A 16,480-nucleotide genomic window follows, 5' to 3' on the forward strand; every position below is an offset into this window, starting at 1 on the left:
TTTGGTACCCTGCATACAGAACACACAGCAGAAGGACGCAATCTGGAGCTCTTTAACATATAATATAATAATATAATATATAATATAACATATTCCTGAGACCAGTTACAACTTAATCAACGGCCGACTTCCAGTCAGCTCACCTGTTTTCCCGTTAATACCCGACATCACATTGGTAGGTTAATTTAGGTGACTTCTTCCTTATTCAAAGCAGTGCGTAAGCCTGTAATTAATATTTATCTTTTTAATGTAATCAAGATGGGTCGAAGCCACATAACATAGCCCACAGCACTCACAGGTGACTGAATCCAGGTTGATCTCACAGCCATTTCGACAGGTGGCAGAATTGTACGGAGAAAAATAATATGTCATTACGGTTGTGGTACTGTTACTGTGAAAAGATAATTACAAATTTATTTTTCTTTTTCCAATTCTGTCGGCAGCAATCAGAGAAAATGGAAATAGGAATTGAGCAAAATGGAACTACAGCATGACTTCTGTACTCAGTTCGAAACGTGATAATCTGAACTGGGATGTTTATAATGCCGTAAATCTAATTTTGGAATGTACAGTGGGACTTCGTAAGGGCTCCTCGGACCATATTCAATTTCTGGCAGAGGAGTTTGGGGTTTCCCTTTACTTACACGTTCACAAGTCCTCTGCAGTACGCACCCAGCCTCTCGTCTAAAGACAGTTGGGAGAACTGTGACAGAATAACGACGCCTCTGAACAACTTCGTGTCGTGGTGTTCAAGTACAGTGCCCATTTCTGTGTTTTGCGCCTTTCAGTCACATGGGCGATCCGCCTACTGTAGCGTCTATAGAAACGCAAGATGTCGATTTTAGTTAGCAAGTTCGACGGAAAAGTAATATTGCGCGTGTTTCAATTTAATGCCGACCTTAATTAAAATTCTGCGGTCCCTCTGCAGCCCATCGACCCTAACACAGTTTGGATGGCGGGGGCTAAAGCGACGAAAACGCGAGGCTGACCTCGGGCAGAGCTTATGAGCGCATGCAGGTTTCCCCCGCGTATCAGTATGTTTTAATGCCGTCATGTTTACTTAAATACAGAGAAAACATTGCCCCTCTTCCACTTTCGCGTATGTTCTTCACAGGACCGCCGAAGCTTATCATTTTGCTGCGTGGAAAGGAGCCAAGCAGGCGCGATTTACGTCACACGTTCTTCTATTAAGAGACAAGTATAATATAGGTGGGAAAAATTGTGTGTTCGGTTCACGCGTAATTATTTAACGACGCTGTATCAAAAGGAATAGAAAACAGATTTTTCGAAAAAAGGGCACAGTTCAGATATCTGGGAACGACTATAATAAATCAAAACCTGATTCAGGAAGAAATTAAGAAGAGATTGAACTCGGGTAATGCTTGCTACCATTCAGTCCAGAGCCTTTTATCATCTCGCCTGCTGTCCAAAAACATAAAAATTGGAAAATACAATACTATAATTATGCATGTGGTTCTGTATGGGCGTGAAACTTGGTCTCTGATATGAATGGAAGAGCGTAGATTGAGGGTGTTTGAGAACAGGGTGTTGAGGAAAATATTTGGACCGAAGAGGGATGAAGTGACAGGAGGTTGGAGAAAACTACACAATGGGGAGCATCATAACTTGTACTTTTCTTCAAGTATTAATGATCAAGTCAAGAATGATGAGGTTGGCAGGGCATGTTGCACGAATGGGGGAGAAGAGGAACATATATAGGATGTTGGTGGAAAAGTAAGAAGGAAGGAGACCACTGGGAAGACCAAGGAGTAAGTGGGCGGACAATATAAGAATGGATCTTGGAGAGATGGGATGGGATGGGATGGACTGGATTGATCTGGCTCAGGATAGGTACCACTGGAAGGCTCTTGTGAACACGGTGATGAGCCTTCGGGTTCCATAAAATGCTGGGAAATTCTCGAGTAGCAGCAGATTTGGCGGCTCCTCAAGAAGGTCTCAGCTCCAAAAGTAAGTAAGTGAGTATCAGAAGGAAGAGGGTCAAATATTGTAAATGGATGATCGCATAGATGAATTTGAAAGGACTAGGGAAGAAGTGATCATGCACTCTTTAGAATTTACCTGGAAGGACTGAAGAGGAAAAGACTAAGAATTTCAGCCAGGACAGTCTTTACCCGAGTAGAGGCTTAAATGTGGCCCGCATACACTCCCGCTTCCGCAAGCGTGCTGAATAATACGGTCTATGTACAGGATTCTCCACGATAGCCCTTTAAAGCCCACCTGCTTTGACGTTCAACAAACTCTGCACTATTTCCACAGAGCGCATGCATATTTCGCCTGATTCTCAGAACAAACAGCAATTGCTTTCCTACACACCAGTTGGTCTCTTGAACGGAGACACGTGGAACTGAATTTTTAAATGTCTCTTAAAAGGCGCGTCCACATTACTCGTGCTCGTGCTCGTGCTCGTGCTCACCAGGCCTGTGTTCGTCGGGAGACTCGTCTGGCTTTTACTTGTGCTCGTAAATCTTCGTCCACACTACTTTAGTTGTTCGCCAGGCTTCGGCGCGTGAGGATCCCTATATTTACTCATAGTGTGTATAGGCTGTAGTCGTATTTTTATTTATTGGCTATAGTTTTTAAATTAAAAATTTAAAATTTGCTTGTCTCGTTACTTGTCATATCGTCCATATTACTCGCGAGCATAGCGAGTCACACGAGCACGAGCATGAGTAATGTGGACTCGCCTTTAGATACATTTTGGGGCATAGTAGCATAGTTGGTTGAGGGGCTATGCTACAAGCAGGAAGGTCGCGGGTTCAAGTCCCGATGAGGTCATTGGATTTTTTTCAATTTACCTAATCCATCCGGCCGCACTATTGCCCTGGGGTCGACTCAGCTTCTAACAGAAATGAGTACCAGGAATTAATTAAATAATTTTCCTGGGGAGTAAAGCGCGACCGGCGCGTAAGGCTGACAATCTTACCGCCATCTTTGAGCCGATTGTCTAGATAATGTGGGACCTTCAGCGTCTCACAATCCTATGGGCCTTCACGGCCTGGTACAGGGATAGCTTCACTTTTTACTTACTTACTTAGATATATTTCAGTCTTCAATGCCTCAGTATATGCAGCATAAACGGGGTCTGTTGACATTGTGCAACGGAGTGGGTGCTCATGACGCGTCCCCACTATGAGCGAGAAGCAGATGGGTTTGAAGTATATCTGAGAACAATTTGTCAGTTCATTGATGTCCGTTCGCTGTCCATGACTTTGCGTAAGATAAAGAGACCATAATTTGCTGCATCCTGGGTTTTCTCAGTACAGGGACCGTGATATAGTCTGAAGGCACTCATATGGGTGTCTCGCTAACTGCATGCCTACACAGACAAAAAATTTCTGAAGGATATGTTATGGAAAGAGAGGCGGGTCGTTCTGCCATGGTGTATAGAGGAAACAGCAGACATACATGACTAATGCGTCACCAGCAGCTTCCCCGGTTCTACTTTGTATGTGACACACTGACGATGACGAACTGACAGTTAAGAGTTAACCGTGTCTGCTCTTTGCCTGACGTGCATCATGAAACCAGCTGTCCATCTGCGCTAACCCATCCCCTTCAATGGAAGTCGATACCGGTTATGATACACAATGTCGAACAGGGAAAATTAATTGGTATCCATACCTCACGCTTCCTCCCGCACCAATATCACCCCTGGTGTGACTAACAATAACGCAAGTACGGTACAGAAATGCATTACCTATGTTCTCAATTTAAAAACATAAGGGAACTCAAGAGATAGGGTAGTTTTCCATATACCATATTATTAATATGAATGTGCATTTTTATTGGGATCTGTAATGACACGGAATGGATCAAACGTTGTTTCAGTCAAAATAATTATACGAAATATCGTGGTCCAGCCTTAAGGTTCATGTCATTCTATGCGACTCTCCTACATGCAGGGGATTCGAAGGCCTTCTGACGATGCTGTATAACACACAGAATTGCTGGGCTTTAGGATATTGCCCACCGCCCGGTATTCTAAATAGTTCTAGAACTCAACATTTCGAAAACAGGTCCTATTTCCGAAACTTGTCTTCTCCATTTTCTTTGGAATACCGGACAATGGTAAAGGTAACGTCCTTGTGAGAAACTAATTAAGCATTATGCCATAAAGACTAAGACGTATGGGGGAGTGGCTGTATAGATCCACACTGACTCCAGCACTAGAGGAGGTGAGTGGTCAGTTTTATGCCCCGGCCGCTTTACCCCCGAGGAAAGAGCTCCGGTAACCATTGGTTAGGAAGCTGGGTGGCCCCTGTACCGGTCTGGCCCGGGCGATGGACAAAGTGTAAGAACCCAGTAATTCTGAGGACTATATGTAGTGGTATATGAAGTGACAGGAGGTTGGAGAAAACTGCATAATGAGGAGCTTCATAACTTGTTCTCTTCTCCAAGCATAATTAGAATGATCAAGTAAAGGAGGATGAGGTGGGCAGGGCATGTAGCACGAATCGGCGGGAAGAGGAATGCACATAGGATATTGGTGGTAAAGCCAGAAGGAAAGAGACCACAAGGAAGACCAAAGAGTAGGTGGGTAGACAATATTAAAATGGATCTTAGAGAGATAGGATGGGATGGTATGGATTGAATTGATCTGGCTAAGGATAGGGACCAGTGGAAGGCTCTTGTGAAGACGATAATATACCTTCGGGTTCCATAAAATTCTGGGAAATACTTGAGTAGCTGTAGAATTGCCGACTCCTCCAGAGTAAGTAAGTAAGTAAGTATATGTAGTGACTGTGTTGTAAAAAATAAAGCCTTTCGTAATTAAACACGAATCAACGCCACTGAACGTCCTGACCCGGTTCAGTTCAATCACGTCTTGTCAATATTATTCTCCTCCAACTATTTAGGGTTTCGTGGTCTCTCTCAGCTCTCCATGTAAATGTCCGGAGAGTACCTGAACGAAAGCCACTGTCGTTTCTTTACACATCGTTTCCAAGCCATTGTTCCCAATTATCACATCATTCGACGCCACAGAGTCGAGTTAGTGACAGCCGTTAAATAAACTGCAAATGAAAACACCTTGATACTGATGTGACAATGCTTGCTTATAAAGTGGTTCAGGGCGCAAATATTTCCCCCCAAAAAAATCATCTTCTCTGACTCTCCGTATTTTTCTTACGTCTCTCAAATGGGCCGCGCCATTGCTCAAGCGGTTAGTCGCTGGCATCCCACCGCGGCGGCCCTGGTTCGATCCCGAGTATGGTCAAGTGGGATTTGTGGTGGACATAGTGGCGCTGGGGCGGGTTTCCTCGATTACTTCGGTTTCCTATACTAATCTTCATTACACCAAATTCTCCATCATCATAATCACCCGGTTCAGGTTTCAATAGGCCAATCTGTGGCCACCGTGCCGAGTGGACCAAGTTGGACTCCTCCTCCCACTAAGCGAATGTAAAAAATAATTTATATCTCTCAATAATATCCTTTTACCCTTCCCGGTTTATCAATCCGTCCTCTTGCATTTGGACGCTATACAAACATAAAAATCATATAAAACAATGCTCCATTATCCGGTTAATTATAAAATCCTCTCTATCACTCCCTGATCAAGGTCAAGTGTGTGATAAAAATAAAGATATTCCTTGTAGTGTCCTTCACTTCCCTGTTATTGCAGCTTGACTATGCTTTACTTTCTACTTTACATTCAACCATCCTGCGACCTTACCTCTTAGTGAGGGGCGAGTAACTGCAGTACGCTAGTAACAAGACCTTCATAACCATCATCGCTGTGATTCCAACATCCTACATTTCTAGTACTGTTTCCGTTCATTACTCCGCGCAGTAATATATATATAGTGACTCATAGACCCACTGCTAGGCAACGACTCAGTAAAGATATCCCTCGGAATCGAATACACAAAAATAGAGGACATCCGTTGCTAGAAAATGGGCGTGTTTTCTGTGTGGTCTGAACTGAGGCTATATAACGAGACACCAACAATAAATTGCGGACCAAGGCGCATACCGGTCGGCGATTTGCACATGGCTGGGGGAACGCGGTAGGGTATTGGTTGAGGTGCTGCACTACAAGCCGGAAGGTGGCGGGCTCAAATCCCGTTGAGGTAATTGGATTTTTTTCAGTTGATCTAATCCTTCCAGCCGCACTAGGCCCTGGGGTTTACTCAGCCTCTAACAGAAATGAGTACCAGGAATTAATTAAATAATTTTCCTTGTGAGTAAAGCGCGGCCGGCCATCTTTGAGCCGATTGTCTAGATAATGTGGGAGCCTCATGGGCCTTCACGGCCTAGTACAGGGATAGCTTTACTATTTCTTTACTTTATGCAGTCCTTTAGGCAGACTGCAATCCAGCGAGGCAGCGATACTGGGACAGTCAGTTATTCGTCTAGTCTTCTAATCAGTCAGTCAGCTGTAAATCAATGAAATAATCAGTCACCAAGGTTACCAAGACATTAGTCTTCTCAATGAGTTCATTAGGTTCGAGACAAAGGTGACGCCTCCAGTTGTAGAGGGCAGTTGCAGATATACTGAATCAGCAATGTCAGATAGGGGACAGGGGAAGGTCCTTTAGCTTGGTCGTGGGAGGACGGTCCTGCAACTCACCGTAAAATACCATCGCGCTAATGAAATCTACACAGAGCCTTGGACATGGAAGAATTATTTGGTGGGGGAAGACTGTAATGGATATTCGGGAGACTTCTTGGCAAGATGGCCACCAATTAGCTTCTGGGGGACTCTGCTCTGTGGAGGCAGTTAGTTATTTGTACTTAAGGGACATACGGTTATGAAGTTTCGTGACAAACAAGGATAAGATGAAGAGACTTCCGGTCTCCCTGCAGTGGGACGGATGAATAGTTGGTCATCAAGAATAGGCACCTCCCTCTTTAAAGTAGAATGTTGGAGCTCAACTAATGTGACAGACAAGAGAGTTGGGGAAGGGAGCTCCCTGAGTCCTGATTCAGCAGCTCAGCATTTCGCTATCATGCATGGCTTCCCATCACGCGCCGTTCCCACAATACGTAAACTGCAGTACAGATATTACACAGAACAAGTTCTGTAGAAATATACTGTGCTGAGTGTTACCACTCTGCATTAAATTAGGCATTTCGGGGGAGGGCTGGAAACCCATCCCGGTGGTCATTATTGAGGGACTCTTATTATTTGCATTACTTGAATAATGTTAGTGGCTAGTACGCTAACACAGTGGCTAGTAGTTCATGTACCAGACTGCGACTAGCTTGAAGAGGCACCAACCCTCGAAATATATCAGGTAACAGAGAAAACACAGCATATATTAACATCACCATTGAGTAGAATAGCAATCGGGCATGAGATATTATGTGAAGAATGAAACAGGTTAGCTGAACAGTCCAACTTAATGAATGATTTTTTTATGATGAGGGTAATAATAGTAATCATCATCATAAAAGTGTTGAGAACTTACAGAAGCTTCCTAGGACGAACAGGAATAAAGTCGAAATATGTATGTGTCTGCGGTTACAGCTTCTTTCCAAAAATTGGTTTTGATATTCCACCTACGGATTGGGCAGACTGGGGAGTGCAGAGGCTGCAGAAAGCACTGAATCATCCCCTGCATTCTGAGCTTTCAATAACAATTCTTTTGCCTCTCGATTCCTCCGAACACACACACAATACAATTCTATACTCCCAGAAATAAATCCCTGCCACATTCAATACTTGAAAATGAAGATAAAAAAGGGGGGCTAACGGGAAACATGAGCTTAAAACTGAGCCACAGAAGAAGCAACTCGCGGGGCAGTTGCATGTTAAGCCTCATTTATTACGAGAATATTATAATTTCGGTGTCGCCTGTGAGAGTTTTTCAGTGATGTCGTGCTTCTGATGTATCTCATAAATATTCTCTGGTGAGCTTCCTAATATCCGTCTGTCCTAGCGGCAAACTGCGCCAGCCTAGAGAGAATGGAATTGGAACAGCTGTTAATATGAAGAGTACTGTCAACTGGAATATGCCGCGGTATAGTCTGGTACATAAATTCATCCCAAACGTCACAGATCTTCTAGCATTCCATTCTATCTACCACTGTGCTGCCTTTGGCCGCAGTGAAATATTCAGCTATCGCTAACTGCAGATTATGTAGACCGATGTTCCTGGCATGTTCTAATGTAGCAGTCCGCCAAACAAACATCCTTTTCGCCACAGGTTCAGGGGACCTAGCAGTGTACGTCGAAACGTGAAACTGCTCCAAAATAAGAAAACCTTGTTATATATAAGCACAGGTCCTTAACACGTGAAAGAAATAACATTTAGAAAATTTTCTTAAATTTCTGACAGAAAAGAAAGCTGTGATGCAAATTTTTATACAATACACGTTATTTAGTCTTTCACTTAACAACCTTCTTCTGAAAATAAAGGTTTAGGTTGAAACATGCTGTCTTCTGCGAAATAACCCTGTCCAAATTCAGATGATTCCGGTCGATTCTGACATATGCATGCCTTTCCCAGGCCGTCCCTTTCCTTCCCGTGTTTATACACAACTTTAATATGAATTTCTTATGTTCCCCAAAGCGTTATACTGGCGTTTCCGAATATCCGAAGGTTGGTCAGGTAACTAACAAACCGACGCTCTGTTTCGTATGTGCAGGTTATGGAAACCTGGCTCCTCAGTCTGAAGTAGGCAAGGTGATCACAATCATCTACGCTATCATCGGCATGCCTCTGTTTCTGCTGTACCTCTCCAACATTGGAGATATCTTTGCCAAGAGCTTCAAGTGGACATACGCCAAATGTTGTTTATGTCAGGGCTGTTGCGAGGGCGCGTCGCGACGCCGTTCTGCTCGCCGCCAGCAGATGGCGCTTGAACATCCAGCGTCAGTTGGCGCTTTCTTGGGAAATGACGAGTGGAGGGTGAGTACAAACCTTGCGCCAAATTGTTTACACATTACTCTTTATACTTTATGGCCTCTTACTTGAAAAGCAAACACGGAACAGTTGGTGGCTAGCCTATTCTGCGATGGTCTAGAATTTCCACACGCTGAAAATTAGTTTCATTTCATTACAATCCTTCAACCGCAGAGATTATCTGGCGTCAGATTATGATAATAATGATTGTGCAGCCGAAAACAAATGTATAATTTTCCTCGACTTCATGAGTACCTCTGGAAGCAGTTTTCCAGCTTGCATCTTCATCTTATCTTCCTCAGTCACTTTACATATCGTCACTTCTCTAAAACTCCTTGAAGGAAACGGAATTATTGTGTTGCCGGGAAAATGAAAGAGAGAAGAATATTCTTAGGAGGAAGGAGGCAGAGGAAGCTCGCGAAAGCTGCATAACTAGCAACGGTCTTCATAATTTGTAGATTTCACCTGATACTTAGTACACTTATCAAGTCAAGAAGGCTTTGACAAACAGGGCATGGATTATGTACCAGGAAGACAATAAATAACCACAGAACCTTGTAGAAAATGCTCAAGTAAGTCCCACTCGGGGAATTTGCTAGGATAATATTAGGAAAAATCTTAGAGGTTTCAATGATGTTACCTAAATCAAACTGGTGTGTTTTGGGAAACACAGCTCTAAAACTTCGGTTCTATAGAATACAGGGAATTTCTTGACATCACGTCTCTTTGTGTTCTTAATAATGATTTTCTCCGCGGATGTCTGGCCGATGGAATACATCTGTTGTTCTTAATAACACGCGATGCCTATTCTATTTCTTTCAGTTCCACTTACCACAAGTAAATGTTAATGACCTCACAGCCGTTTCATCCCCCCGAACAGAATACACTGAACAGAGTTTAGGTACCTTCACATTTCATTCGAAATGGCAGCTGATACAGCAACGCTAAATAATATCTTCTTTTTATTTCTAGTGGGGTGGGACTAAGTCCCTTGCACTGCGGCCACTTCTGGCCTATTGTACCAGCCCTAGATGATAGGTGAGGGTGGTTGTGGAGCAACTGGTGGAATGAAGATTGGCAGGGGAAACCGAAGTACTCGGAGTAAACCTACCCCAGCGCCACTTTGTCCGCCACAAATCCCACTTGATTAGACACGGGATCGAACCCGGGCCGCCGCGGTGGGAAGCCAGCGACTAACCGCTTCAGCTATGGCGCGACCCTAAATAATATCTTAAAGAAATCTTGTTCTTACGGTTTTCCTGTCACCTGTATCACTCTATTCTTGCTTTATTTGAAGTCGCTTTGCTGACTGCACAGGTACGATGGCAGGAGCACAGTTAGAATAAATAAAAATGAAGAAAATCTTAGTAGAATATTTGTTAATATTTAAATACATTATATACTGACGCAGTATATACTGGTCCCTTTCTTTTATTCTCATTACAATTTCACAACATTAATAACAACGTTGTTACCTAAATGTCTAGCCTGTCGTACGTTTTACTGCACTTTGAAATGCATTTATTCTCATAGCCCGAAAATCGGTTTTTATGCAAATAGTAATCTGACTATAACACAGATTAAAATTTGGAGAACTGACATGCATTCCTGAAGCAATTTTGTGTGCTGCTCTTATGTTTGTAATTTGGATTCAAATGGCAAAGTTTAAAAAAATGGCAAGCGGTCAAATTTGTTTTTCGCCAGCGAATTTAACTCAATATAAACATACTTTTCATAATACACTATTAAACACAGGAAGCTCAAATTTTTGTGCAACGACCTTTCACTTCGAAGTTCCAAAGGAGTTTTTGCATGACAACTTGGTGTTCGAGACTCTGACACTATGAAAACCAATGTCGTTTACCTGTAATGATTGATGCCAGTTCTTATTTAAACAATTCAGTGAAATAACTACTTTCACACAGCAGATTATTTCTTGGGAAGCTGATAGTCGCTTACATGTCAAGAAATTTTCTTCATGCCATACACATGGTTGCATGGCGGCGAATCGGTTACGTGAATTACACATTGGCACATCCTGCCACAAGATATAATGGTTGTACTGACACGATTAGATTTATTTAACTGCATAATAGATAACAGGTCATACTGGCATTACTCGGTTCTTCTCAGAGGCTCGTTTATAATGGCGAATTTTACTGCGTGGAAGTGATGACGGCAGTGAAATAAGAATGGTTCTATATTCCACATCCTGTCCACGGCGTCGTACAGGGATCTGCAGGTCAAATTTGTGCTGTTCACAGGTGCAATACATGGTTGGCGCTGATGACGTGGACAGCGGACAGGTTGCAGTACGCATCGAACGCGGCGCTGGCGAGAACGAGGCGACTGACAGCGCTAGCAGCGGGGAAAGTGAACCATACGACCCTCAGTCTGTCACGGTGCCCATTACCCTCTGTCTCGCGATCATGGTGGGGTAAGTGCGTGAACCGTCAGGTGATAATATGATTCGCGCCAAGCTGCTCCCTAAACCCATTCTCAGTGTCCATTCACCAAGTACTGAACTTCAAACTGACAAAATAAAATAAAAATTAGGTCATATAAAGTTTGAGGTTTTCACGGCTGTGTAGGTTCATGTTCTAATCTGTGATTTAAACTCTGAAGATAGAGGTAATCTGTTTATTCGAAGCGTTGACAGCTACCTACGAGGTTGCACGGTGTCATAATCCAGCAGAAAATTAGAATACATTCTGGAAAATGCCAAGGGTCGGCAAAATTTAGAGTACCCTTGCCATTATTCATTCCAGATTCTACTCTATCTAATGGTGTACTGACTAAACAGTGATGAAAATTGGAGGGAAATGTAGTACAAACGGCAAATATAGCACGATATTTCAGTAGAAAATTCTGAAGGCAAGCTACCAAACGGGACATAATGTATGTACGTTGACTGTATGATAGAATTTATCTTAAAAGATACGTACTTTCAGAAGACGGGGACTGGATTCCGCTGCCTGAAGACGGTCACGTGACGGGCTCTTATTAATATGGTAATGCTCCTACGAGTTGCTTATAAGCATGGTTAGTCGCTGGCTTCCCATCGCGGCGACCCGGGTTCGAACCAGGGTCTGGTCAAGTGGGATTTGTGGTGGACAACATGGCGCTGGGGCGGGTTTTCTCCGAGTACTTCGGTTTCCCCTGCCAATCTTCATTCCACAAAATTCTACATCATCATAATCACCCGGGGCAGGCTACAATAGGCCAATCAGTGGCCGCATTGCCGAGTGGACCGAGTTGGACTCCACCGCCCACTAAGCGAATTAAATATTTGTAAGCAGGGGAATTTCTTGACTGTATATAAGGCCTTCAATCTGTGAAGACGGATACTGTTTCGAGCAATTACTTGATTAATACTACGAGGATAGTAAAGACTGGACGTTGGCCGTGTTTCAATATGTCCCTTATAACAACTATACTAGAAAGTAACTACTATCCATACATTTCATGCGAGAATTGCTACCCCACCGACCACTATTTCATTACCTGTAATCAGTAGCATGAACATTGCAACCGTGAGAAATGTGCAGTTATTGTACAGTCCTGACGTATCTAGGGAAAGTCGAGTTCTTTATTAATCTACGAGTCTGGCACTCATGCAAATATGTAAGAGGTATAAATTGTGACAGAGCGACGTTAGAGGAAAGAAAAGGGGTTCAAAACCCCTATATCTCCTATTGATCAATTGATCATTTTGGGAAGTACTGTGGGTTCTCATGGAAGTCTACTCATGTATGCCCTCAAGAGGCCTCGGTGTTTCTGCTAGCTAGTTCTGTGGCGGAACATACAAAGGGTTAAACTTTTCGCTGCGAAGGTCCCTTTGCTGTATAAAAGTCGCACAAGAGTAAGATTCCCCAACAGAAGATAAAAACACGCGAGCGACATTGCAAATATATGCATGTTTATACGTATGCTCACTGTTAGAAAGAAAACTGTTTGGCGCACTTCTTCATATCGACTATTCTCAGGGACGTGAATGCACGAGCAAACGCGTCAGGCATTAAAAAGATGTACTAACAATCCTTGTTCGCAGTGCTTACTTTCTGCTGTAGGTACATCTGTTTCGGTGCTGTCCTGTTCTCCGAATGGGAAGGCTGGAACTTCCTGGACAGTTCGTACTTCTGCTTCATCAGCCTCAGCACCATTGGGTTTGGAGATATCGTCCCGGGAGAACGAGTTATCAAGAGCCAGGAGATCGAGCTAAGCTTCATCTTCTGCTCCATGTATTTGATGTTCGGCATGGCGCTCATAGCGATGTGCTTCAACCTAATGCAGGAGGAAGTGGTCCACAAGATGCGAAGCTGCATGCGGTCCCTCAAGTTCATTTTCAGCTGCAAGCGAAGGGAAAGAAGGGACGATGAGGACGATGTCTCCGGGATCAGATGACAGTGTCTTCTTCTTGGTAAGATATGTGTGTATGACATATGAGTGTCAAACAAACTCCTCGGGAGAAGTGCGTTACGTAACGAGATAATTTCTGTTCGGAGGGTCTGAAATAAAGGTTGTTAAGGTGGATTGAGTGTTTAGCGCGGATAAGGAACCGGAAAAATATAGCCCTATCCACATTACTAGAAGGGGAAGTCCCTTGTAGAGTAATATTTTGAAACACAGAGGAGGATATGTGATTATACTAGATGGAAGAGAGTGGCTGAGAACTACCTGCTTTTGGCCATATTTATTCTTCAAGTACCACTGCCAGAAATTTAATGACTAAATAATTCTTGGCTCGTATAATGTTTCTTCAACTGCTTATAGTATTTAACGTATAATATCTGGATGAGAATAATGGGTTAAGGCATGGAAGTAAAGAGCTTTAACCAATTAAAAAAGTCTACTGTCAGTGATTTTGCCTGAGAGAAACAAAGAAAACCTTCGGATAAGATTTGAGAGCATTCTGTACTTAACAGGTGTGGTTACCAGGGATTGTAATCTGTCATTACCAGGAAAATAATTTGTTAGATAACCAAATCTCTTCTTTCTTATTTTTATCTCTTTAAAGTTCTGCAGTGTTACAGAAGCTTAAAGTCCGTTTCTGCAATCAATCCACGGACTCATACAGAGAGCTTACTGAACGTACTGATTTGTGTTTCATATTACCTTACAATCCTGTTCTAATAAACGTTTTCGAACACCGTTTTGCGGCGAGGGCAGTCTCATGCCTATACAAGTTTACATACGTTAATAACCGTGATATAGCATGGCGTCCAACACGACAGGAAATTGAGTTACAAGCGCGGAATATTAATGATACACAATCATTACTTGGGTGTCGATATTATCACATCGTGTTAATTTATTGAGCAGTAACACGAATGCCATATAGAACACATAAAACTCCATTAGATGCTAATGAAGACGTTGATAGAGGAGCCTCACATAAAACTAAACAAGCTGTACGTGCGTGACTAGTTCCAAAATTGCACGAAAAAAGAATGGAAAACAAAGTCTACCAGTATATCCTCCTGGAGTGTGGAGACGTTCACACATTTTGGAACGACAGCAACTACCCTTATAATTACACACAAGGAGATTTAATAATTTCGGCGGCTGCATCCTCCTACCTTCCGGACCAAACATTTGTTCTCCTCTGTCCAGCCTAAAATCTAAAAAGAAAAGTTTCAGTTTATCGAATGACACGGTCACTGTCTCAAGCTGTAGAATAGAACGGTATGATTTAACGGATACTGAACTGCTAAGGAAGCAGAATAAACAAACGTGGGTTAGTTCGAGTTACTATGCCGGAATTTGCCTAGAGAAACAGACAGACGAGAAACGACAGACTGATTAGCCGATGTCCTTGCAGAGATTCACAGAAGTCGCCTCCCGGACACACTCTACAAGCTGTACCCCTCAAGCCAACCTCTTCAGTGCCGGGCATTTGGCATGCCATTATATCATCAAATGGTATGAAACTTTGTCAACGTTAGGCGGGTCCTTGTCACCACGGCATGGCGCGTCTTCGGGCTGCGGATGGAGGAGATGCCCTTCAGGTATGAAGTGTACGTGCGAATATATTGAATAAGCAGTCGCGGAAGGCCGACAAGGCGGGGTCCTCAAGCTTGGAGGGTTGAGGGTGGGGCTAACAAATACTTGCCGTAAAAATAAGCTTGTTACAGCAGATCGGCAGATCACAAGAGGTCTCGGACCTGGAAGGATTCCTTGGATAAACGACATAGGCGAAAGAAAGTGGATACGAGATTTGGTACTTGAAATATTAGACGTATATATAGGGCAGGTCCCTTCAGGGCAGTGACGAAAGGAATCTCAAAATATTAGTTAGATTTAGTGGCAGTACAGGAGGTCAAATGGGACGGAGGTGGCACAGAACCAGTAGGCGAATATACATCCATTATTCTATGGAAAAGGGGAATAAAAGTCATTATTTATTACAGGTTATTTTCTTACATAAGAGAATCGTATAATCAGTTATGAGGGCAGAGTTCGTTAGTGATAGGATATGATATAATAATACTAAAAGGCCGCTGGTGTTATATCATCGTTCTGAATGTTCATGACCCAAAAGAAGATAAAGTTGATAACATAAAGGACAGGTTCTATGAATAACTGGAACAAGTATTTGATAAAATCCCAAAGTACTATAAGACAAATTTTGTTAGGAGATTTCAATGCCAAAGTAGGGATGGAAGACATTTTCATACCAACGATTAACAATGAGAGTTTGCATGACATTATCAATGATAATGGAGTGAGAGTAGTAAACTTTGCCGTATCGAAAAGTCCTCCAGTTAAAAGTACAATGTTCCCGCATCGTAGCATCCATAAATTTACTTGGACATCTCCTAATGAGAAGATACATAATGAAATCGACCATTTTTTATAGATAGGAGTCGGCGTTCAAGTGTCCGATCATTCAGAGCAGCAGACTCTGATACTAACCACTACCTGGTGGTGGCAGAGGTTAGGGAAAGACTTGCAGTGAGCAAACAAACAACGCACATAGTTCATATGGAGAATTTCAAACTCAAAAAGTTGAATGAGGTAGAGGGCAAAGAGCAGTATCGTGTTGAAATCTCAAATAGGTTCGCGTCTTTGGAAAACTTCGACACTGAAGTGGGTGTTAATATAGCTTGGGAAACTATTAGAGAGAATGTCAAATTTTCTGCCAAAGAGAGTATAGGTTATTATGAACCGAAGAAGCATAAACCATGGTTCGATATAGGATGTCAAAAATTATTATACCAAAAGAAACAAGTCAAATTGCAGGAGTTACAGGATCCAAGCGAAATAAATGGAGGTAATCTCAGCAATATAAGACGTGAAATCAGCGTGTATATCAGGAATAAAAAGAATATCTGAAAGACAAAATTGATGAGCTTGCAATGAACAGTAAGAACAAGTACATTAGAGACCTGTATAAAGGAATGAATGACTTTAGAGGGGTTTCCAGCCTAGCAGTAACTTAGTGAAGGATGAAAATGGTGATCTGCTTGCAGATTCCCACGTTTTGAATAGAATGAAGAACTCCTCTCTCCGTTACTGAATATGCATAGGGTCCCTGATGTTAGGCAGATAGAAGTACATACAGCTGAGTCCTGTGTACCTGATCCTAGCCGTCTTGTGGTTGAAACTAC

General features: G+C 42.7%; 1 protein-coding gene and 1 long non-coding RNA gene across 5 annotated transcripts in view; one reads left to right on the forward strand and one right to left on the reverse strand.

Annotated features, from left to right (window-relative positions):
• The window catches only part of LOC111861548 (potassium channel subfamily K member 9), a 386,136-nt gene that overhangs the window by 352,908 nt on the left and 16,748 nt on the right, over positions 1-16,480 (forward strand). For 3 of the 4 annotated variants that reach the window (XM_023846208.2, XM_033750364.1, XM_033750365.1), the window contains 3 exons: positions 8,614-8,876; positions 11,135-11,307; positions 12,941-13,290. In XM_023846208.2, coding sequence (XP_023701976.1) covers positions 8,614-8,876; positions 11,135-11,307; positions 12,941-13,274 — 770 coding nt within the window. In that variant the 3' untranslated portion in view covers positions 13,275-13,290. Of the gene's footprint in view, positions 1-8,613; positions 8,877-11,134; positions 11,308-12,940; positions 13,291-14,691; positions 14,879-16,480 lie in introns of all 4 variants that reach the window. The other variant, XR_004512695.1, reaches the window with a different exon arrangement.
• LOC111861550 overlaps positions 1-16,480 on the reverse strand; it is a 124,616-nt gene that overhangs the window by 37,221 nt on the left and 70,915 nt on the right. The gene's annotated exons all lie outside the window — the stretch shown is intronic.

The sequence above is a fragment of the Cryptotermes secundus genome, unplaced genomic scaffold (genome assembly GCF_002891405.2).
Source record: "Cryptotermes secundus unplaced genomic scaffold, Csec_1.0 scaffold48, whole genome shotgun sequence".
NCBI lineage: Eukaryota > Metazoa > Arthropoda > Insecta > Blattodea > Kalotermitidae > Cryptotermes > Cryptotermes secundus.